At 37.2% G+C, this 23,520-nt stretch overlaps 1 protein-coding gene and 1 long non-coding RNA gene across 2 annotated transcripts; one reads left to right on the forward strand and one right to left on the reverse strand.

The window, feature by feature from the left end:
• Positions 1 to 6,381: 6,381 nt before the first annotated feature.
• Positions 6,382 to 7,475, reverse strand: LOC122278792 (putative germin-like protein 2-1). Its single transcript, XM_043088993.1, has 2 exons — positions 7,259 to 7,475; positions 6,382 to 7,062 (listed from the first exon to the last, which is right to left on the reverse strand). Exons 1-2 carry the CDS (start codon positions 7,374 to 7,376, stop codon positions 6,527 to 6,529), a joined length of 654 nt encoding a protein of 217 aa, XP_042944927.1. The 5' UTR covers positions 7,377 to 7,475; the 3' UTR covers positions 6,382 to 6,526.
• Positions 7,476 to 8,165: 690 nt separating this feature from the next.
• Positions 8,166 to 10,685, forward strand: LOC122278793. Its single transcript, XR_006229348.1, has 2 exons — positions 8,166 to 8,403; positions 8,516 to 10,685. It is a non-coding gene; the product is annotated as an uncharacterized LOC122278793 (long non-coding RNA).
• The last annotated feature ends 12,835 nt before the right edge of the window (positions 10,686 to 23,520 follow it).

A 23,520-nucleotide genomic window follows, 5' to 3' on the forward strand; every position in this document is an offset into this window, starting at 1 on the left:
GCATAACTCTATTTATAACATAACATGCAGTACTTACCGCTTCGGCCTAAAAATAACTAGGCAAGTTGTTCTCATTGAGCATTGTTCTTGTCATCTCTTGAAGAGATCTATTTTTTTTCTCTACTACCCAATTTTGTTGAGGAGTTCGAGGAGCAGAAAAATTATGCACAAAACCGTTTTCATCACAAAATGTTTCAATATTTTTATTAACAAACTTTTTTCCCTTATCACTTCGGATACTTGAAATAGTATAGCCCTTTTCATTTTGAATTATCTTGCATAACTTGGTAAAAGCATTATGTGCCTCATCTTTATGACTAAGAAAGATGACCCAAGTATATCTAGAGAAATCATCAACAATAACAAATGCATAATATTTTCCTCCTAAACTTGCAACTCTATTTGGTCCAAAAGGATCCATGTGTATCAGTTGCAATGGTCTATTAGTGGAAATATATTTCTTGGTTTTAAAAGAAGTTTTTATTTGTTTACCAAATTGGCATGCATCACAAATTTTGTCTTTAAGAAAATATGTTTTTGGTAAACCTCTCACAAAATCATTTTTTGAAAGTTTGGAAATAAGTTTCATGTTGGCATGACCTAGTCTTCTATGCCATAACCAACTAGTTTCATTTTGAGCTGAAAAACAAATTGCATCTTGTGAGGTAATTTCTTCCAAATCGATTGTATAAACATTGTTACTTCTAAAAGCAATAAAACAAATATTACAATCATGATCATTCAAAATAATACATTTTATCTATTTTGAAAGTAACTGTAAATCATTTATCACATAATTGACTTATGCTCAAAAGATTATATTTTAGACTTTCAACAAATAAAACATCTTCAATTATAAGAGAAGATTCATTACCAATTTTACCTATTCCCACGATCTTCCCTTTCGAGTTATCTCCAAATGTCACGTGTCCTTCTTTAGATCTAAAATCAAAGAATTTAGTCTTATCTCTCGTCATGTGTCTTGAACATCCACTATCTAAAAACCATTTGTTTTTACTTGTGGATGACTTCATGCATACCTATAAAAACAATTAAAATGATTTTTCTTGGTACCCAAGTTCTTTAGGTCCTTTATTTATTAGTATTAGAAGAAATAAGATTTTTAGGTACCCATATGGCCTTAATAGTCATTGTATGATTTCTTCTAATAGGACAAGTATGATAATTATGACCATTTATGTTACGGAAATTGCAAATAACATGTGACATATATGAAGAATTTGAATGATTATAATAGTATCATTTTTTGACAAAATTATTTTTATAAAAAGAATTTTGAATATTGGACTTTGATATAGAAGGATTATCAAAAAAGTTTTTATAAGGCTTGTATTTTTGTTTTGGCATATATCCCAAACCTGCCTTGTCAAAAACACATATTTGACTAGCAAGAAGTTTTTCAAAATTTTTTTTTCCATTTGTAAAGTTTTCAGCAATATTTTCTAAATCATTTTTCTTTTTCTTTAATTCAAGATTTTCATCTTTCAAAACGATATTTTCTTTTCTTAAAATATCAATTTCATTTGTTAAAAAAGAATTTTCCTTTTCAAAGCAGTATACTTGATACCCAATTTTTTAAATTCCTCGTATACCTCTTCTAAAATATTTTGCAATTCTTCATATGAAAGATTTTCAATATTATCAAGATTTGTTACCTCAATGTCATCTTTAGCCATAAGACAAAGATTTGCTGATTCTCTATTGCTTGCTTCACTATCTGAGCTACTTGAATCAACATCCCATGTAGCTTTCATTACTTTCTTGCCCTTGTTTCGATCTTTCTTTAGCAGATAACAATCTGACTTGATATAACCAGGCTTATTGCATTTATAGCAAATTAAAGTGTTATTTTTACCTGAATCTTTTTTGAAAAATTTTTTGAAAGATTTCCTTGGAGAAGTTCTATTTTTCTTCAAGAACCTCTGAATTCTTCTTGTTATCATTACAACTTCTTCATTTTTATCTTCATTTTCCTCATCTTCATCACTTTCACTTTCATGAGGAACAGCTTTAAGTGCTAAGCTTTTCTTTGGCTTTCATTCTTCTTCTCCTCTTTTCAATGTGTACTCATGGGTGATAAGTGACCCGATGAGTTCATTAACTTCGAGCTTCTTAAGGTTTCTAGCTTCAAGAATTGCTGTAACTTTTGATTCCCAACGTTTTGGTAAAGAGTTGAGAATTTTTCTTACTATCTCCACCTTAGAATAAACTTTGCCAAGAGCTGTCAATCTGTTTATGATGTTAGTAAAACGAGTGTGCATACTAGAAATAGATTCATCATCATTCATCTTAAACATTTCATATTCATGAGTAAGAATATAAATTTTTGATTCCTTGACTTGTGAAGTTCCTTCATAAGTTACTTCCAAGTTATCCCAAATTTCATTTACCGTAGTGCAATTCATTATTCTATTAAACTCATTTCCATTAAGATTATTATATAATAAATTCATAGCAGTTAAATTTAAAGTATAAAGTCTATCGTCTTCACGATCAAACTTTTCTTCTTACTTTTTGACCTTTACTCCATCAACCACTTTTGTTGGAATATAAGGTCCATTTACAATACATTTCCAGATTTCTCTAACTTTCCAAAATGAGTAATTATCTCCACAAAAGAGTGAAGGCCGACTGCTAGATTGACCTTCACCAAATGAAACTGCAATGTTAGCCATAAGATCTTAACTCAAAAGATAGTTAATCTTATAATAGAGCTCTTAGCTCTGATACCAATTGTTGCCCAGATGACTAACACAAGAGGGGGAGTGAATTAAGTTGTATTTAAAAAAATAACAATTATAAATCAAATATACAATATAAAATATAAACAAAATACGAAACAATAATAAATATAAAGAGTAAGGGTAAGAGAGAAGCAAACTCAGTATGTTAACGAGGTTCGGCCCCACTGCCTACGTCCTCGCCTCAAGCTACCTCTTGAGGATCCCCAAATTCACTATTCAACCTCGTTCAGGTGGAGATAGAAACCTATTATACCTTTGAACAACACCGCTACAAAGGATTCGTGTAGAACACCCTCTACACTTGCAATCACCTTACACGTGGTGATTTAACTATTCCCTGTGTAGAACACTTTCTACACGCACAAGGGTTATACACACCCTTTTACTGATACAAGAACTTATAGTGGGTAGGTTATCAGAAAACACTCCTTAATGAGTGAAATAAGAACAATACAGCGCAAACTATATCTCTCAAAATGAACAAGGATTAAGACTCAATGCTTAGAGAAGAGAGAATGAAAGCTTTGAATGAATATTGTATGCTCTTGGTATTGTAAATGTGAAGCTCTCAAATGATCTATTTATAGGCATATGAGACTTCATATTCAAATTTAAAAAGATTCACATGTCAAAGACAACATCATTCACTTTTTCAAAAAATTCAAACCTAATCTTTTACTTTTGGCATGTGACAAAAGGAGCACACTTTCCTTTTCAAAAAAATTCAAACCTAATCTTTTACTTTTTGCATATGACAAAAGGAGCACACTTTCATTTTCAAAAAATTCAAACCTAATCTTTTACTTTTTGTATATAACAAAAGGAGCACACTTAACTTTTCAAATTTTTCAAACAAAATCATCTACCTTTTGTATAAGTCTAAAAAAGTATCAATCACTTTTGAAAATATTCAAATAAAACATGCACATGTGAAAAATAACAATCAATCATCTTTAATATTTTCAAAATTCAACCCTTTAATCAAGGTATGCACATGTGAAATATGACAATCAATCATCTTTCAAAATTTTCAAATTTAATTTTCAAAAAATTCATGCACGTGTGGAAAATGTATTTTAATGCTTTATGATAAAATATTAATTTTAAGCCTTAATCCTAATTTCGAATTTTTAAAAGATTTACAACATTACTCTATAATTTTAATGTGAACTTGTTCCCTTCTTGATCATGTTTGTTTCCTTGATGTGCTTGACTCCATTGTATAGACAACTTGAGTTTGAGACTTCTTTATTTTTTGAATTCATTTGTTATCATCAAAATTCATATGTAAATATATAATTACACAAAACTTGAAATCTTGGGTTCAACATTCTTCCTCCCCGATTTCAAATTCTTAAAACCCAAACTCCTCACCATTAGTTCCTCCCGACAGCATAAATCACCACGAGCCACTGCCCTCTCCCCTTGTTCCACCACACTCTCCCATCATAACCCGCTCAAATACTCACTCTTCCAGACCACAGATTCCAACTGATGGCACTATTCCCTACCCAAATCGCCACTATTATCTCTCCTCTACCACTGTTCTTGAGAATCCCTCATCCTATACCATTGCTTCCAAATATCCCAGATGGCAAGCTGCCATGACCAAAGAATTTGAAGCCCTAGTTCGTACCAACACATGGACCCTTGTCCCACCTTCCTCTATCTCTAATATTATTGGTTGCAAGTGGGTGTTTTGAACTAAACTGAGAGCAGATGGCTCCATTGAGAGACGAAATGCAAGGCTAGCCAAAGGGTTTTGTCAACAACATGGCATTGACTACACCGAAACATTCAGCCCTGTGGTAAAACCCTCATCCATTAGATTGGTACTTTCACTTGTTGTTTCTAAAGGATGGTCTTTGAGACAAATTGATATACAAAACGCTTTCCTTCATGGAAAGCTCACTGAAATTGTTTTCATGCAACAACCACAAGGATTTATTGATCCTCTACGCACGGATTTTGTCTGTAAATTGAATAAGGCCAATTATGGCCTTAAACAAGCTCCACGAGCTTGATTCTCATAATTAAGTACCTGGCTTCTAAATTATGGGTTTGTTGCATCCCAAGGAGACCCCTCTCTGTTTATTTTACACAAAAATAATTTCTCTATCTTTGTTCTTTTGTACGTTGATGACATGGTCATCACTTTATCCTCTAATTCTGATATTGGTTGTTTTCTTGATTCTCTGAGTAAAGCTTTTCTCGTCATTAACGTTGGCCAACTGTCCTATTTTGTTGGGTTAGAACTTGAGTATCTCAACAATGGTCTTTTTCTCACCCAAAGTAAGTACATCTCGGATTTACTCAGAAAAACCAATATGCTTGCTGCCAACCCCATATCCTCTCCAATGTTAGCCTCCACTAAACTTTCAAGTTTGATTCACCATCTTTTGAAGATGTCACTCTTTTTGTAAGTGTTGTTGGCAGCCTTCAGTACTTATCTTTAACATGGCCAAATGTTTCTTTTACTGTGAATAAAATCTATCAATTTATGCATGAACCGAAAGCATCTCATTAGACAGCAATCAAAAGAATCCTTAGAAATCTAAAGTCCACCATTAATCATGGCTTATTTTTTGCAAACAAGTCTGGTTCTATTCTGAATGCCTATTCTGATAATGATTGGGGAGGCTATCCCAATGATAGACGATCAACCAGAGGATATTGCATATTTTTTAGCAATCACTTAATTTCTTGGAGCTCCAAGAAACAGCACACTGTGGCTCATTCCAGTATTGAAGTAGAGTACAAATCAGTGGCCAATACAGCTGCTGAACTCATTTGGTTACAAACTTTATTAAAAGAACTGGGTTTTTCCTTATTTCACCCTCCTATTTTCACTACAAGAAAAACAGGCTTTTGCAACCAATTTGATTGCTAATAGTCTTTTCGTTGCTATAAATTGGTCGCAATTGTCTGTTTTTCTTGTAGAATTTATGGTGTGACAATTTAGGTGCTACCTATCTAACAGTGAATCCTATTTATCATTCTCAGACAAAGCGTATGGATCTTGGTTTGTTAGAGAAAGAGTGGCAACTAAAATGCTTCAAGTCAAATTCTGTAGTGGCAATGATCAACTAGTAGACCTTTTTACCAAACCTTTGGTGTCTGATCGATTTTCTTCATTAAGGACGAGTTTGACTGTGCTTGACACGCCGATCAACTCAAGGGGGGCGTATCAACCTTACTCTGCAAGATAAAATCTGCACAAGTATCAAGCTGCCAAAACCTCCTGATCCATCTCAGCTAGCCTAGAAGATTCTAACTTCTTCTCTTGTATAAAATCTGTTGTAATAAACTTCCATTTCATTTTATGTTTTTATCCTTAATATTTACATCGTAAATATGCCTATAAAAGGCAACCAAGACTCCTTGTACTATTTACTGAGAAACAATTCAATTCAAGTATATTCAGAGAACATTGATTGCTGCATTTATCTTTAATTTTGTCACTCCACCACTAGACAGGGTATGAGTCTATCACGTTGTTTATAAATTGTAATTAAATTCTGAAAAAAAAAATGATATTATAAATGGAATGAAAAATAACAAAAACCAAAAGAGACAAAAGAATTATCACAATATAATTACAAATGCAACAAATACGTAAGCCAATCCCTTAAGGAATTATTGTTGATTTAACGAGAAATATACAGTTAATTGAATAGCAAAATAACATTTCACACAAACTGCTTATGACGCCATGAAACACACAAATATATGCACACATGCAATAATCGAGCAGGGCTTGTCTAGAACTTGGACTGGACATTGGTGATGACATTCTTATCCACCTGGAAAGCCTTCACTAAAATGTCGCTTGCAATATCCGGTTTCGACCCAAATACAGCATTAGCAATAGTGATAACACCAGGGTTTTGACTGCTGAGAGCGGCAATGGCGATGGCATTTCCATTGCCAACATTTTTTTGGTAATGGATGAGGCCAACTGGGAAAACAAACACATCACCCTTTTGTAGCACTTTTGTGATCTGGCGGTTATCTGGACTAGAGGTGACGAACCCAACTTCCAGACTACCTTTCAAGACCAACAAGATCTCAGAGGCACGAGGATGAGTGTGAGGAGGGTTGATGCCCGATGGTGCATAGTCAATACGAGCAAGTGAAATGCCAAGAGTGTTGAGTCCTGGTATTTGAGCAGCTGTCAATGGGGTAACCTTTGAACCTACTGGATTTGATGTATTGCCAGCCATATGAAGTCCACTGGCAGAAAAGTCATTGGCTTGAACCGTCTTAGGATCCTTGCATGCCAAACCATTGACGACCACTGCATGCATTGAAGCACAATATAGATAATCAGGAAATTACATTGAAAATGAGTAAGCTATATCGGAACTTCGTGGTAGAGAAACAAAGATTCATGAAACTTCAACTTCTCGAGATCAAAGGTGATATGCCTAGCTAGTTGAAATTTGCAAATTAATTACAATAAAAGCAGACATATTGTTAGTTTTATTTAATACCTTGACTACTTGCATCTGCGACACAGAAATCTTGGAGAGGACTACTATCAGATGCCAATGCAGCAGTGAAAACCAAAGCGAGAAGTCCAGCAGACAGGAGAAAATAGCGGGAGGCCATTGGAAAATTGTATGAGCAAGAAGATATGGAAGATGGGTTCTAGCTAGAAGGAGATGAAAGTGCTAGAGTTTTAAGCTGTGAAAGGCTTGTGTTCTTAGCTTCCATATATAGGTAGAGGGTGAGAGACAATAATATAAAAAATGGTATTAATTAAAAGAAGCAAATTAAGAAAGAGTCACGCAGAAAGACAAGCTCCCTGGGAGGGATGGTCGTATTAAATGCAGACTGATTGAAAACAGGGAGCTTGCTAGCTGATACGCGTAGTGTTTGATCTTGAGTTGCACGCTAGCGCTCAAAATATTAGGCCGGCTGGGTGTCAGATAGATATGCTGGACAAGGAAAGAGTTACACGTTATCTACGTATGTAATCCTTGACCAAATTCAAACGAGTCCAAGTGGAAGGACGGTCAAAAAAATAAAAAGAAAAACAGTAGAAAGACGGTGGATATATAATAATTTCATAAAATTTAATTACGAAATGATTAAACCAAAATAAATTTACAAACTAACAAAATTAGATACAATAAGTCTAATTGTAAAATTATTTTAATATAAAATAAATCTAACAAATTATATAAAATTATGTCAATTTATATATTCTAAGTTGAAAACTATACGTAACATTATTCTAAAATTTGTCAAATCGTCTTAACAAGATTCCCAAGTTGATTTTTTCAACGCAACACGTCTCATACCCTGCTTGAAGAGCAAGTGTAAAATAGATAGAAATCTAGGTTAAATTGTCTGCAATGGTCTAGGCAAAGATGAAAAGTTTGAGATAATGCTACAGTTAGTCTTAGAAGCTCTCCAAGTCTGGTGAGGTCCTGTACAAAGACCAGTTAATATTTTATGATTTTTCATATACCCGCTCCTCTCTCTCTCTCCCTCGGTTTCTCGTTTTTTCCCCAAAATTAGACTAGGTTTCTTTCTCCTTCTTTTTCACTCGTCCCCCTTCTTCAGCCCGCAACCCTTAATTTCTCCACCGATCGCCTTCTCCAGGGGACCCGTCGTCTCCGACCTCTCAAAAGTAAGTGCCTCTTCCTCTCTCTTCCTCGCTCTTCTCTCCCTCTTCTCTGTTGAAGGTGTTCTATCCGTCGTGCTGCATCCCTCTTCTCCAATTTTGATTTTCTCTTCAACAGGCCGATTGAATCACATTTTCTTTTGCCCAGCCAAGTCAAGATAATTGCTCAGCATCGGCTTCCTCCATGATCCTAGCCGAAGGTTCTTCTTCCTTCACGATCTACCACTACCGGTAGCATCTGTTTGGGTAAATGCCTTGTCTTTTCTTTTTCTTTTTTTAGGATGAAATGGTACACGGGATTTTGTCTAGTAAATTTTCCATAGTATTTTTTTGGGCATCTATTGATATTAAAGATGATTATTTGTTTTGGCATATTGTTCTTGGGTATGGTTTATAATGGCAGCAATCACGTACTGCTATTGCTAGCATTTGCTAATGTGATGTTCTTTCTCTATTGCCTTGGGACATTGCTAGTGCAAGTCTGAAAGTAACAATGATATTTAGGGGAAACTTGGTTAGTGTATTGTCTTAGTTTCTCTGTAATTGTATGGTCTCTACAAACATTGCTATTGTTTGTCTATTATTTTTTCTTCATGGTGTTCTAGATAGTCTACTATTGTTTTGGCATATTGTTTGTCTATTGGGAAACTGGACATTTTTTTTTGGTAAACCTGATAACTGATTCAATATTTATTTTGGAATATTGTTTGTCTCAGTTGTAGCTAGTGTGCTAACTTAAGTGATTTTCCAAATGAATACAGTAGCTCTTTCTTTATCAGGATCTGCCCAATTCAACATTTGAAACTTTTGGTAATTTCCTTTCTTTTTTTTACTTTCAACTTCATATTTTTTAATAATATTGAAAGGTATAGAGGAATTGAAGGCTAGGAATGCATCAATATCTTACTTAAAATACATACTAGAAGAAGGGAATTAATACATTTAGTATTAACCATTAACTACAATACTAAGTTTTGGGGCGATATTATGAGCTTGAAGAACATTCATTCCAAACCATTGACAGATCTTAGGGTAAAATGTTGTCGATGATTTAGTTTTGGTTATTATCATACTTTTGGTTCCTTTCTGATTTGCTATTTAGTTTTCCTTGTTGAACCATTTTTCATAGATAGCGAAATACATTTATTAATCATGATGAAAAGGTCATAAGGGCTGAGAATTATGTGTGATATGAAATTATCAACATGTGGAGGATAAATTGGTGCCGGCATTCTCACATGTTTTTTGCTTTCATAATCTGTATTCCCAAATCTCCTTTCAACTTATTGTAGAATGCCCCTTACTTGTGTAGAAAAGATGGCATTATTCTTCACTGCCCACATGTAAGTTAAAGGACTTTCTTTGGTCATTTCTTTCCTTCAGTTCGCATGTGTTTGTTGATTTGTGCAAAATGTATATATAATTTCCTATGTTCTGGGGTTTATGGGATATTTGGAGTAGTGTATTACTGGGGTTCACAACAGACTGCCATAACGCCTCATGTTTTTGGAGCTAATGAGTGTTCTCTTCTTTTTTGTTTCTTTTCTTTTTCTTTTAGAGAGATTCTTGAGGTTGGAGATCTGGTGTGCATGTTGTTTGCCCTATACACAGAAAATCCATTATGACGATATGTTTCTTTTATGCATGGCTTGAGTCTGTAACTCTATATGACTGATCATGGAGTAAAGAGATGAGTTGGCTGAAATATTTAATTTGAAACCAGATTGTGCTTAATTTGTTCGTGTAGAAAAGATCTGGATGCTATTCTCTCTTCCCTACATCTGATACCCTAATCAAGTTTAGCTCCTCTTTTACTTTTCAGTTATATTCCTTTGTATCCTAGCAGCTTTCTTGGTAGGATTCAGCAATATGATTGAACAGATTAGAGCAGCAAAGCCAGCAGCTTTTTTGAGTATGAACTCTTTGAAGAAGACCCCAACCACCTTAGAACTATCAAAGCCACACCAACTCAGATTGGTTCATGGATTGATCCTTCCTCTCTAAAACTTTAGCATATTGGCCGGGGCCCCTTTGGTGATGTTTTCTTAGCAACTCCGCAGATTGTGTTGGAAATTTGTAGATTGTGTTTCTGTTGTGTGTTGCTCAATATTGTGTTAGCAATGTGATAATGTATATAATTGCAAATCTGGACTGCTTTGCTTCAGGAAGTGTATTTGTCGTGTATTTATATTTGCTTCAAAAAGTGTATTTGTTGTGTATTTATATTTGCTTCAGGAAGCATATTTGTATATATAATTGATAAAATATATACTTCTTTGCTTGAGAAAGTGTATTTGTAAAAACTCAAAAAAAAAATTAATATTATTAAAATATATAATATTATTTTATTATTTTATCTTTAAGATGGTTAGTCCAATGTGGACTCATCTGGCTAAAACTTGATACTATAGCCAAAAGATGAAATTCTAGCTAAATTTTAGACTTGGCAATGGCCTAGAATGGGTGCTAAATCCCCATTACCCCTACATGACACTTAAATATAGAAAAATACTTTAGAAAAAAATAAATTATGAAAAATTAAACTTACAAATTGATATGATTTGATTTGGTACGTTAGATTTTAAAGTTACTTTTATTATAAAGTAAATCTAACGAATCCTATGAAACTATGTCAGTTTGTAAGTTTACTTTTATATAATCTTCTTATGTATGTAACAGTTCTCTTAAATATAACATAAAAATACTAGAGAAGTTAAAAATAAAAATAAGGTTCAATAAAATAATTGAAGAGAGAGAGAGAGAGAGAGAGAGAGAGAGAGAGAGAGAGAGAGAGAGAGAGAGAGAGAGAGAGAGAGAGAGAGAGAGAGAGAGAGAGAGAACCCTCACCCTTGTTGTGGAGCGCTGGTGGGAAATGGTTTACTTCTTGTAGTGTACTATAACAAAGGTAATTCTTGCAATTTATAATAACCTTCTAGTACTAGTCCCGTGTGGTGGACCAGACCGTGGTGGCCAGTAGGATTGGAGGTTTGTGCCTGATACTTGCTTGGTTTAATTTACATTAAACTCAACTCGTGAAAAAAATATTCAATTGTGAAAATAATAATATGGTTAATGTGTAAATAATACATACTCGATTAATTTTGATTCGACTCGATAAAGACTCTTTAAGATTCGCTCATTTAGGTCTGACTCGACTTGTTATCTTATTTGATTCAAGGTCGTTCATAAACAATTGGATAAATAAACACACACACATATATATATTGCTAATAAGTAACTTATATAGACGTATAACATAAGGTTATTAGAAATAAAATATTGACTCGGATTGATATATAAAATGTCTATAATTAATCAACATATAGTTTGATTGTTTTATCTTTCATGTAAACTTTATTATTTTTGTCTCATTTGTAACTATTTAGGCTGGAATTTTGCAAGGCAATTTATTTCTAAATTTTTATTCATTCATAAAAATTTTATAATATTATAATCCAATTATAGGGTCTATATACTAGTTATAAGAATTTCATTAAATCTAATCATTTATTTGTAATTTCTATTTTAAATTATTCAATTTTATTATAATATAAGTCAGAAATATTTTAAAAGAATTCAAACAAAACTTGAGAAATAAGTCAACTCGATTGGCCCATCTCAGGTAAAAACACTAACAAAAACTTAAAAAATAATTAAACTCTGCTTAAACTAGTGTTTTCACCACCTCGAGTTTCCAACTTGAATTATTTGGGTGAAGCTCAACTCGCCAATCCAAATGGCTGATTTAGCTCGATCGGCTCGATTGTAGTCCTATTGTGGCATTTCATTTTGGCACTCCATTAAGGTTTAAGTAGGAAAGTTTACATAAATTCTTTAAAGAAAAAAGGATCGTGCTAAGCGTTATAATTTAGATTCCCGCTTTTTTATGATTACCCACAAAGCACGCGTGGGAGCTATTCTCAAAGATGAAAATGGTGATGTTTTGATGGCTGCCAGCAAAATTATAAATGAAGTAAATGACCTGGAAACAATTGAGCTTCTTCCTATGCTTCGCAGCCTTCTTTATGTAGGATCTTTCTTGAAAATGATGTTGCCTCTTCTTGTAAATCCTTACCATCATCAAACAATCACTTTCTAGAAGTAAAAGGGGCTGCTGCATGCAACTCTTTGCTGAGTATAAAATCTAAAATGTACACCCGAAGGGGAATGCAGCTGCGCATAGATCACTTGCACGTTATGCTTGGACAGTAGATAATATTGAGATGTGATGGGATATTGATGTTTCAATGTCTATTTTTCAAACTGTTTGCCTTGATAAAAATCGGATGTAATGTTCACTACAAAAAAAATAGTCTTTTGCAACGATTTTAGTATTGTTGAAACTAAAATTGCTGCAATAAGTCATCAATTCTAGTGATTTTTATGTTGCTGCAGACTTTTAACAGCAAGTTTTTAAACTAGTCTTCAACCATGTGATGTGTAGTTGTGATGACTTTTTCAGTATTTGCAGCAAAGTAAATCGCTGCAAATGATGTGTTAGTTGCATAGACTTTTAGCTTTTGCTGGTTTTGTTTATAAGTGAATGAACAAATGCGACTAATATCTGGCACAATACAAATCGCTGAGAAATAGCAATTGCTGCGATTAATTTAGGGGTTATTTGTGGCGATTAATGGTACTGGAAAAAATCAATTTTCTTGTAGTGACGTTTAATCTTATTAATGACATGATCTTGTAAAAAAAAAAAATGAAATTCCCGCTTTGTATTAGGCTCGTGCTAAGCATTATTTAGAAGGAATCTCTCCACTCACCAACAAATAATTACTAGATACTTACGGAATAATAAGGATAAAATATATACAAATCTCAAATATATAAATTTGACGAACAGTTTTTGTTAAAAAAGGGATTATACTGTGAAAAAGCAACGTAATTCCAAATAAAGGTCACTGCATGATTAACCTCTTGATCTCCTGCATGTCCTGATCGTGTCATACTGTCCCGCAGAACATCAACGAATCATATTGAAAGGCTACGAACTACGTACTTGGGATCAATGGAGCTATATAACTGGTTTTTCTTGTCGTAATAATTAACTATAATTAATGGATTGAAGGTAATTACCGATCACACGTTACATATATATACATATACATATATATATATATATATATTTATGTATGTATGTATTATATAGACACGCGAAAGATAAAGTTTTTACTGTTACAACTTTTAAATAATGATCGCGACCTATAAAACACTATTTTTTTTTTTTTTTAAAAAAACTTTATCTTTTGCGTTTGAGTTGTTTGAATTGTTTCAGACTATTTTCACCTCCAACGAATCTCAACCACCAATCTGTGATCAGAAAAGATGGTGGCTTGCTGTACTTGGTGCATCTCCGATAAACAAGTTAGAAATATATACATATTGCTTTGTAATGAGGGAGTAGAAAGTTATCTTAGACTGGTAACGTTTGCCTTTTTATATAGACATGGATTATTGCTAATAAGGATAGATAAATCATTTCCCTAACTCTCGGAGACTCAATTATCAAATTCTCGAGATATACTTTAAGAAGGAAATTATTAACATATCAAGGGCAGATATTGCTAATATCTTACTATTTCCTTAGGAGTAGCTATCTTAGACTGACTAAGGTTATCATATTAATCCCATTAGGTGGTGCAATCCTATGGTGGTGAGTGTATGGTATGCTCACGCCCATTTAACTCATTGGGCCTCCCGTATGGGCCTTACTCAATAAAACTAGGCACATTTGTTGATGATAAAATAGCCTCTCTAGTTATCCTGCAAATTCTTTCCACATTGGCATGGGAGGAAGTGAAATATTATAAATAGTTTTTAGCAGTCGCATTATTGGTTTTGATTGGTTGTTCTTGCTCGTATGCCCAGGGAGGTTGTAATAGCTATGCATCTACTCCTAGTCACATCACTAGATTGTGGGATCTAGTCTCGATGATCGCGCTGTCAAACCTTTCGCATTCCTCCTAGGGCATTTCAACCGTTGCTCCTCTCTCTCTCTCTCTCTCTCTCTCTCTCTCTCTCTATATATATATATATATATATAAATAGTGTTCTCCCTCCTTCTGTTGCCTCTTTCACTTTTGCTTACTCATCTTCTATGTTGTATGTGCTTTCTGTCACCCCAGATTCCTCTCCAGCTTCTTGTTTGCGTCAATGGCTCGCCCGAACACTTCTTGACTTTCTTCTTGTGGGTTTCTTCCTCCCTCTCCGATGGGTTCCTCATCAACACTAGAGTCTTCCTCTACCCTATTATGAGGTTATAATTGGTTGTCTATTCTCACCGTAGCCGACCTCAAGAAGTTGAGGGATTCATATGGAATCCTTGATTAAGTGATTCTTAAGGTTCCTCCCCATGGGGCCGTTGATGTCGAGGGCATTGTGGAGAAGGTGGCCCTCATGACCAGTGCCCTTTCTCATGGGTTACAGCTCCCTTTCTGTCAACCGGTATGCGACATTCTCAACTATTTGAAGTTGTCGCTGACTCAACTTCACTCTAATACCTAGAGAATTCTTATGTGTTTATGTGTTGTTTGGAGAATGGTTTTGGAACCTGCTGGAGAGGGGTATCTTGACTTGAGCACCTACAAGTTCCTTACTACCCATGCGGTCAAGGCGTTGGAAGGCAATATTTGTAGCTTTCATTTTCGCCCCCGATATCATCTCACTTGATTCCAAGGCCATCATTCAAATACCAAATAGTGGCAGAAAAAACTATTTCGTGTTTTTGGTTAGGGATGGGAGTTCCCTTGCAAGGAAGCCGAGAAGGCTAAGTTCCCAATTCGTGCCATTTGAGGGAAAGTCCCCGACGATAAAGCAATAGCCATTACTCTTTCCCAAGGAAAGCAAGCCCACATTGAAAGGGTTTACTCTTGGGTCGAGCACAACTAGGAATTTGTTTGGACAAAGGCCCTATTGACAAGGGCCCTATTGACAAGGGCCCATATCAACAGGTATTTGGTGATGCTCGACTGGTCTCGTGCGAAGGGTCGTCACCTGCTGAAGGAGCTAGCGGTTTCTAATGACAAGAAAAGGCCAACCGTGACCTCACCAGAGAAGGAGGAAAACTGCATGGCCAAGAAGACAAAGAGGTGCTTGAGCCTCGCAAGGCCTCTATGCCTTGAATAGCAGATTTGGAACATCCCCGCTAACTAGGTGATTGCACTGGATTGGCTCAAGTTCCTGAGCAGTCTATCTCAGAAGGTTCTCTTGACTTAGATGGTCTAGGCTATTGATGAGGCAAGCCCTTATGGATTTGGCCATTGCCCTTGACTTCAAATCCCCTTCTTGGGAACTCAAATACACCTAATTGTCTAACTTTGTTCTTCCATCAACCATGCTAGTCGACCTTGAGTTGGTCGACGATGAGGAGGGTATGGACATCGAGGTAGCTTTCTCCTGCGGTCTTCTAGGCTTTATCAACATTCCTTGTGATGTGAACCTCTCAGGGTGAGCCAGGGAAAAGAGAGCCTACCTTAGGCTCCCTTCCCTCGACTGTCTTTGGTAGTGAAACCCCAGTACTCACCCATGACCTAGAGTTGAGGGGCAGGGTTTCAATACTATCTTCACCTTCCAATGCCTCTTTAGGGGGTGAGGAGGGACCTTCCTCACCCCTCATCATTGAGAAACGGCGTCATCCATCCCCATCTAGGAGGATGAGCTTGTGGTGAATTCCATTCATGCCAAGGGGTAGTCGCCAACAATAGACCCCACGACAACAAGTTCATCTCTACCTACTGCTAAGGTAGGGGTGAATGCCCTTGAGGGTTCTTCCAGCCCTTGTCTCCCAGGGTCCTTCCGCAGCCCATCGTCCCTTACTTGAGGTGAGGAGCATGCTAGCCCATCTCAGCCCTTGATTGTGGCGGGGTCCTAGGCAAGCGAAGATCTTGTTTAGGCTATGGTGGACCAACTGAGAGATTTCTTCTCCTTGGTAGGTTGTTTGTTTGGTTTGACATCCACTTTTCTCTCTTTTGGATTTGGATCCTTATGTGTATGTGATTTTGGCAGGTCGTGGATCAACTGGCTTCCTGGATTTTCGATGAACATATCGACTTGGAGGATGAAGTCAAGACCAAGCATATGTTTTCCTTCTGGGCGTGAAATGAGGTCACACCGCTACAAATAGAGAAGGCTGAATTAGAGGTGATCCTCGACCAAGCCGATGGCTACATACGGTAGTTGGAGGTTGACCTGACTGGTCTACGTGAAGATATGATCAACCATAAGGGGGAGCTTGACTAGGTGAAGGGAGAAGCCATTCGCACCCACCTTGAGTTACGGGTGCTTGAGGTAGAAAAAAATGTCAAGACAAGGACAATTGTCCAGTCTAGAAGTAGAGTTAGAGGAGGCCAGAAGACGTTGCCGTGAGTTATCTAAGGTCGCGGTGAAGAGCAAGGAAGGTCTTCCTCACTTGGGACCTAACCTAGATGAAGGAAAGCGGGCCTTGGAGGAGCTATTGAATTTACATTCAACGATGAAGAAGGATTGAGAGGGATGAACAAGAGACAGGGCGAATTGACAAATTCCATCTTGCATCTTGGTCAAAGGGTTAAAACTTGCAATAAGCATATCAAGGAATTGGAGTCTGGACTACCTACTTCGGTTGAGAAAGTTGTTCTCCTTTCCCCTCAACTCCTAGCGGCCAAGTCTTTTCACAACAGTGCTTTTGGGTACGGCTATGGGGTTGGCTTGGAAAGATTGAGAACCTTTTTATTGGTGAATCCTCAAACTGACTTGAGGACCCTAAACCTTGAGCCCTTCAAGCCTTACTGTGCTTCCTACCATTATTGTGATTCTCTAAGAAGGGATATCATGCTTGACAAGTTCCCGGCTTCAACTCCTCCAGCTTTTCCTACTTGAGCAAGGTGTCTTTCTTTCTTGCTGCATTAGTCATTCTTTTTTTTTTCTTTTGTTTAGACTAATATTTTGTGTAGATGAACGTTTTCTCCTGTGTAAATTGATTGTAATAATTTTCTCTCCTTCTATTTAAATTGATGTTTTACTTTGGACATTCTGCATTGCAAGCCTTTGACTCTCTTAGTACTTTTCTGAGTTCCTCTAATACTTGTGTTATGGGCATTGTGATTGTGTGGGCACTCATTTCATTGGTGTGAGTCTAAGGACTTGACCTCGGTGGGCAAGGGTCATGCATTTTAAGGACTTACGCGCCTGTTTCATTAGTATGAGTCTAAGGACTCAACCTCGGTGGGCTAAGGAACGTAGTTTATGGACTTGCATGCCTATATCATCTGCACGAGTCTAAGGACTTGACCTTAGTGAGCAAGGGTCACATAGTCTGAGGACTTTCACACCCGTATCATCTGCGTGAGTCTAAGGACTCGACCTTAATGGGCGAGAGCCCCACAGTCTGAGGACTTGCGTGCCCATTTTATCACCTCAAGTCTAAGGACTCAACCATGGTGGGCGAGATTCACGTAGTCTAAGGACTTACGCACCTGCATCATCACCATGAGTCCAAGGATTCAACTTCAGTGGACAAGGGTTGTGCAATCTGAGGACTTGCCCGCTTATATCATCACTACAAGTCTAAATATTCGACCTCAGTGGGCAAGGGTCTCCCAGGCTAATTATTTTCTCGCCTGTTTCATCATTGCGAGTCTAAGGACTTGACTTGTAGGCGAGGGTTATGCAGTCTAAGGAATTAGTCCCCCATTTCATCACTGTGAATCCAAGGACTCAACCTCGATGGGCGTTTCAATTTAGATCAAGAGATGCATGGGAGGGAAACAATCAACTTTATTCATTACTCTTCACTGCATATTGATACAAAGGTAAGGGTATAAAATCAAGGATAATATCTTTTTAGATGCTTGGCATTCCATGGACGTGGTAGTTCCTTTCCTCAGGCATCTTTTAAGAAGTTGAGCCTGGTCAATTGTTGGCGATCATGACATACGGTCATTCCTAATGGAGGCCAAGCTTTCATTCTTCTTGTGTGGTAATTATTTTGGTTTCTCTTAAGACCAGGTTGCTTATCTTGAAGGTTCTGGGCTTGACTCTTCGGTTGAAGTAGCGCTCAGTTCTTCTTTTGTTAAGGGTTGCTTAAGCATCGACTTTGTCTCATTATTCGTCCAGCAGGTCAAGGTGCTCTTCCAATGCTCTGTCATTCTTCCTTTGATCAAAGTGTTGGATACTATAGCTTGGCAACCCGATCTCTATGGGTGCCACAACCCCTTTTTCATATGTAAGGGAAAATGGGATTTCCCCTGTTGAAGTTTTGACTATGGTTTTGTACACTTATAAGACACTTGGGAGCTCTTCTGGCCACTCTCCTTTTTTGTCTATAAGTTTCTTCTTTAGAATTTTGAGTAAGGATTTGTTGGTCGCTTCTACTTGTCCATTGGCCTGGGAGTGTCTTGGGAAGAAGTACTTGAACTGAATTCCTAACTCTGTACACCATTCCCGATAATGTTCTAATTTGGATTTCCTTCTGTTGTTTGAGATGATGTTATAGGGAATCCCAAACCTACATAAAATAGTCTTCCATAGGAACTTGGTGATGCTTTTCGATGTGATGGTTATCAAGGGTTCTACTTATACCCACTTAGTAAAGTAGTCTACAGTGACGACTACAAATCTTACTCATTTCCTTGGTGGGAAGGACCCTACCAGCTCAACTCCCCATTACGCAAATGGCCAATGAGATATTATGGACGCCATTTCCTATGGCAGTCAATGCGATATTGGAGTGAATACTTGGCACTTCACCCACTTTTTGACAAATTCCTTCGCATTCTTGAGGGCATGGGGCCAATAGTAACATGCTTTCATGACCTTTCTTGCCAAAGCTTTCCCTCCAAAGTGATTCTTGCACACTCCTCATGTACCTTTACTAGGACGTATTGGGCTTCTTGTGGGGAGACACACTTCAATAAAGGGTCGAGAAAGCCCGCTTATAGAGAATTTCATCAATCTGAGTGAACTGTGCAGCCTTCTTTTGATCTTCCTTGCCTCTTCCTTTTACATTGGAGGCTCTCCTGTATCTAGGTATTTCACCACCTCTTGGACCCATTCTGGTTCTCCTGGTCCCATTTCTGCGATCTTGGTCCTAACAGTCGAGACCTCCATCACTTTGCTTTCCACTTCCCATGATAAAGTAGATTCCTCAATTCCTGAAACTGTTCATGCTAGTTTGTCTACTGCACAATATTATCCTCTCTCAATATTTTTCTCCCATACTAGTTGTAAGTACTCTTTTAATTTATTGCCCCTTGCTGGGTATACTCCTAGAACTTGGTTAACGACTACTTAAGAGCTCGATTTTACCTCGACCTCAGCAACGCCTAGTGCTTCAAACTCAGTTTTGTTGCTAGTGGTTCTGAAAGTAAGTTTCACTGTATAATGGTGTTCAAGCCCATAGTTGCTTATTATGTAGATCCCTACACCCTCCCCCCCCCCAAAGCCAGCACAATAGGATGAGACGTCGATGAAGACCTGCTAAGGTTTCTTAACTGGTGCGGTCACTACTTTTTTCAAAAAAGTCAGTAAATTTGGCGATAAAGTTTATTAGGGTCTGCCCTTTCGTTGTGTGTCTTGGTAGGTAATCGATGTCAAACTCACTCAGCTCAATTGACTAGCCCACTAGGCATCCAAAGTCATCTAGTTTTTGCAGTATCTTCCCTAGAGGAGCTTTTGTCAAGACCTTGATGGCGCAAACTTGGAAATTCGGTTGCAACCAGCTAGTAGCTGTTACCAACGTGAATGCTAGCATCTCCATTCGAGGGTATCTCGACTCTGCACCCTGCAGGGCGTGGCTTGTGTAATGCACTAGCTTCTAAACCGCCCCCTCTTCTTTGACTAGAGCTATCGACAAGGCATGGGGTGAGACTATCAGTATACGTAGAGCATGTACCCTTGCTTGGGTTGGCTTATTGTAGAGCTATCGACAAGGCTGGATAGACATTGCTTTAGTGCTTGAAATGCTTGATCACAGTCATCGTTCTGAGGGTGTACTTTGTGCAAGACCCTAAAAATGGTAGGCTTTTATTTGTGGTTCTCAACACAAATCTATTCATTGTCGCTTCCTTACTAGTCAGTCTCTAGGTTTTGCCGATGTTCCAAGGGGGCTTTATATCCATGTTTTCCTTGATTTTCTCTGTGTTGGCTTCTATTACTCTCTCAAATATTATGAAGTCTAGAAATTTTTCCGAGTCAACACCAAAGGGGCAGTTGGCTGGGTTTGGCTTCATTTTGTATTGGCATTACATGGGGAAGGCTTCCCTCAAATCCTTCAAGTGCTAGGATGGTTCTTCGCTTTTAACTAGTAGGTCGTCAATGTAAACCTCCATACTCTACCCAATCTACTTCTTGAACATTCAATTCACGAGTCTTTAATACGTTGCCCCAGCATTCTTCAACCCAATGGGCATGACTTGATAGTAGTATAATCATTGGCATGTTATGAACGAGGTCTTTTCCTTCTCTGTCGAGTTCTTCCAGATCTGATTGTACCATGAGTAGGCGTAATTGAAGCTTTGCATCTGATGTCCCACCATAGAGTTGACAATTAAGTCGATTTGCGGCAATGGGAAACTCTACTTTGGGCATGCCTTGTTGAGATCAGTGAAGTCTACGCATATCCTCCATTTTCCGTTGGACATTTTTGCTAGTACAACATTGAACAACCACTCGGGGGTAGTGAGCTTCTCTGATGAATCTTGTGGCAAGTAGTCAGTCAACTTCTTAAACTATGGAATTGTACTTCTCTGTGCTGAATGATTTCCTTTTCTAGTGGACCTTCTTACTAGCAGAATCAACACAAAGGCGATGCTCGATGATTACATTGTCTATCCTGGGCATGTCTTCATGGCTCCATGCAAATACATCCCTATGTTCGACTAAGAGCTGCTTTAATGTCTCTCAAATCTTAGCCAGGAGCCTGGTCCCAATCCATGTTGTAGTCTCGATCCAATTTTCTTCGAGTTCTTTATTCACTCACCCTTTAAAGGTCTTTACCTTCTGCCTTCATCTTTGCTTTCCATTGTGCAATTAAGGCTTGTAATGTGTCTTCAGTGTTGAAAAAGTTGTAGGCCCTATCCATTAACTCTCTCAACGTTGATAGAGTTCTCCATGCTAACTTCGTCATGAATGGGCTTCAAGGCCATACACCTCCCAAAAGGGTCACTAGCGTAATTTTCTCATCTTGATCATTGGTGATTAATTGCTCCTTGTTGAAACTGGTGAGGTATGCATTCAAGTTCTCTTATTCTTTCTACTTGATGGTCAAGAGGTATGTTGCAGGTCATCTTCACTCTTACTAGCCATGAATTGCGTTAGGAATTGCTTGGCCAATTCTTCGAAACTATCTATCAATCTTGATCGTAACGCCCCAACAAGCCTCTCGCCATGCCCTTTAACATCAATGGGAAGGCTTGACATGCTACCTCTCCGGGGAATCCCTAAAGGATCATGTGTGCTTTCAAATTATCTAGATTGTCATATAACTCCATTTGCAGAATCTTGAACCTGGTGGGAGTGGCACGACCATCACCTTCGTGCTATAGGTAAATCTGTGCGTTTAAGTAGCTAATCAACTAAGGATGACCCCCCATCTTCTTGGCCATCTCTTCATATTTATCAACAAGACTGTGCAATTCATCGTATAGCTTTTTCTTTTTCGACTCCTAGGTATTCAGTCCACCTGCATTGTGTGTCTCTCCTTCTGGATGTTTGTTGTGGTTTTGGCATAGCGCCCTCACTGTAGCCTCTGTCTTTTCATCTCATGCTGTCATTTTCTCGCTAGATAGCTTCCATCACTACACTCATCCTCCTTAACTGTTCTTCCATCTCCAACAGTTGTGCTTCCATATTCATGGAAGTGGTTTCCTAGTCACAGGTTATGTGGGAGTGTGTCATAGCAGGCATGTGCCAACCACGTTAAAATGTCTTTAGGAATTCTGTTACAATCCCACAAACAGTGCCACTATTTCAAACGTGTTTCACTTCCAACCGATCTTGACCACTAACCTGTGACAAGAAAAGATGGTGGCCTAGTGTGCCTGGTACACTTCTAATTCCTAAGTTAGTAATTAAATATAATTACTAGATTGAAGGTAATTACTAATCACACATTGCACATGACACATATATATATAGACACACATAAAAGAAAAAGTTTTGATTGTTACAACTTTTAAATAATGATCACCTACAAAACACTAATTTTTTTTTTTTTTAAAAAATACTTTATCTTTTGTGTTTGAGTCGTTTGAATTTTATCAAACATGTTTCACCTCCAAATGATCTCAACTACTAATCTTTACAAGAAAAGATGGTGGCCCAGTGTGTCTGGTATACCTCCAATACCTAATTTGTAAACATATTTATGTATTGTTTTGTAATGAGGGATCAAAAAGTTACATTAGACTGCTGACATTGACCCTTTATATAGATGTGGATTATTGTTAATAAAGATAGTTCAATCGTTTCCCCAAATCTCAACGACTTGATTATCAGATTCCCAGGATATAATTTAAGAAGAAAATGATTAACACATCAAGAGAAGATATCGCTAATATCTAGTTGTTTCGAGTAGAAATCTTATACTAACGACAGTTATCATATTAATCGATGGTGCGATCCTATGGTGGCGAGCGTACTACTACGCCCGCGCCCTTTTAGCTCGTTGCGCTTTAATTACTCGGTAGAGCTAGGCCGCTTGAAAAAAGAAAAATAGACAGGGATGAAGGTAACCGATCGCATATCGCATATAGACACACAAAAGATAAAGCTATTACTTTACACAACTTTTATTAAATTACCTATATAATACTAATTTTCAAAAAAATTACATTTATTTTGCAATGAATTTTTTTTGAATTTAATTATAAAAAAATAAAAATAAAAAAAAGGACCAGAAATCTGAAGATCAGTATAAAGACGTTGCGTAAACCCCGATGTCTGGCCTCTCACTCTTTTTAATGTCGGATAAAGTGTATGCCCTCTCTCATACCTCTACTTCAAGTGTTTTAGCGCAAGAAAGTAGTAGGTACTAATGATAAAAGAGAAATAAAAATAAATAAATAATAACAACGAAAAGGAAATGGAAATTAAACCTCTAATATACCATCTTCTATTACACGCACAAGCTTGAAAGAA

This window comes from Carya illinoinensis, chromosome 10 (assembly GCF_018687715.1).
Source record: "Carya illinoinensis cultivar Pawnee chromosome 10, C.illinoinensisPawnee_v1, whole genome shotgun sequence".
NCBI lineage: Eukaryota > Viridiplantae > Streptophyta > Magnoliopsida > Fagales > Juglandaceae > Carya > Carya illinoinensis.

Bases quoted from the DNA above. Each gene is read 5' to 3' on its own strand.
- LOC122278792 (XM_043088993.1), bottom strand. From the start codon at position 7,376: ATGGCCTCCCGCTATTTTCTCCTGTCTGCTGGACTTCTCGCTTTGGTT. The intron at 7,063-7,258 runs GTATTAAATAAA...CAATGCATGCAG, and splicing joins CGCAGATGCAAGTAGTCAAG to TGGTCGTCAATGGTTTGGCA.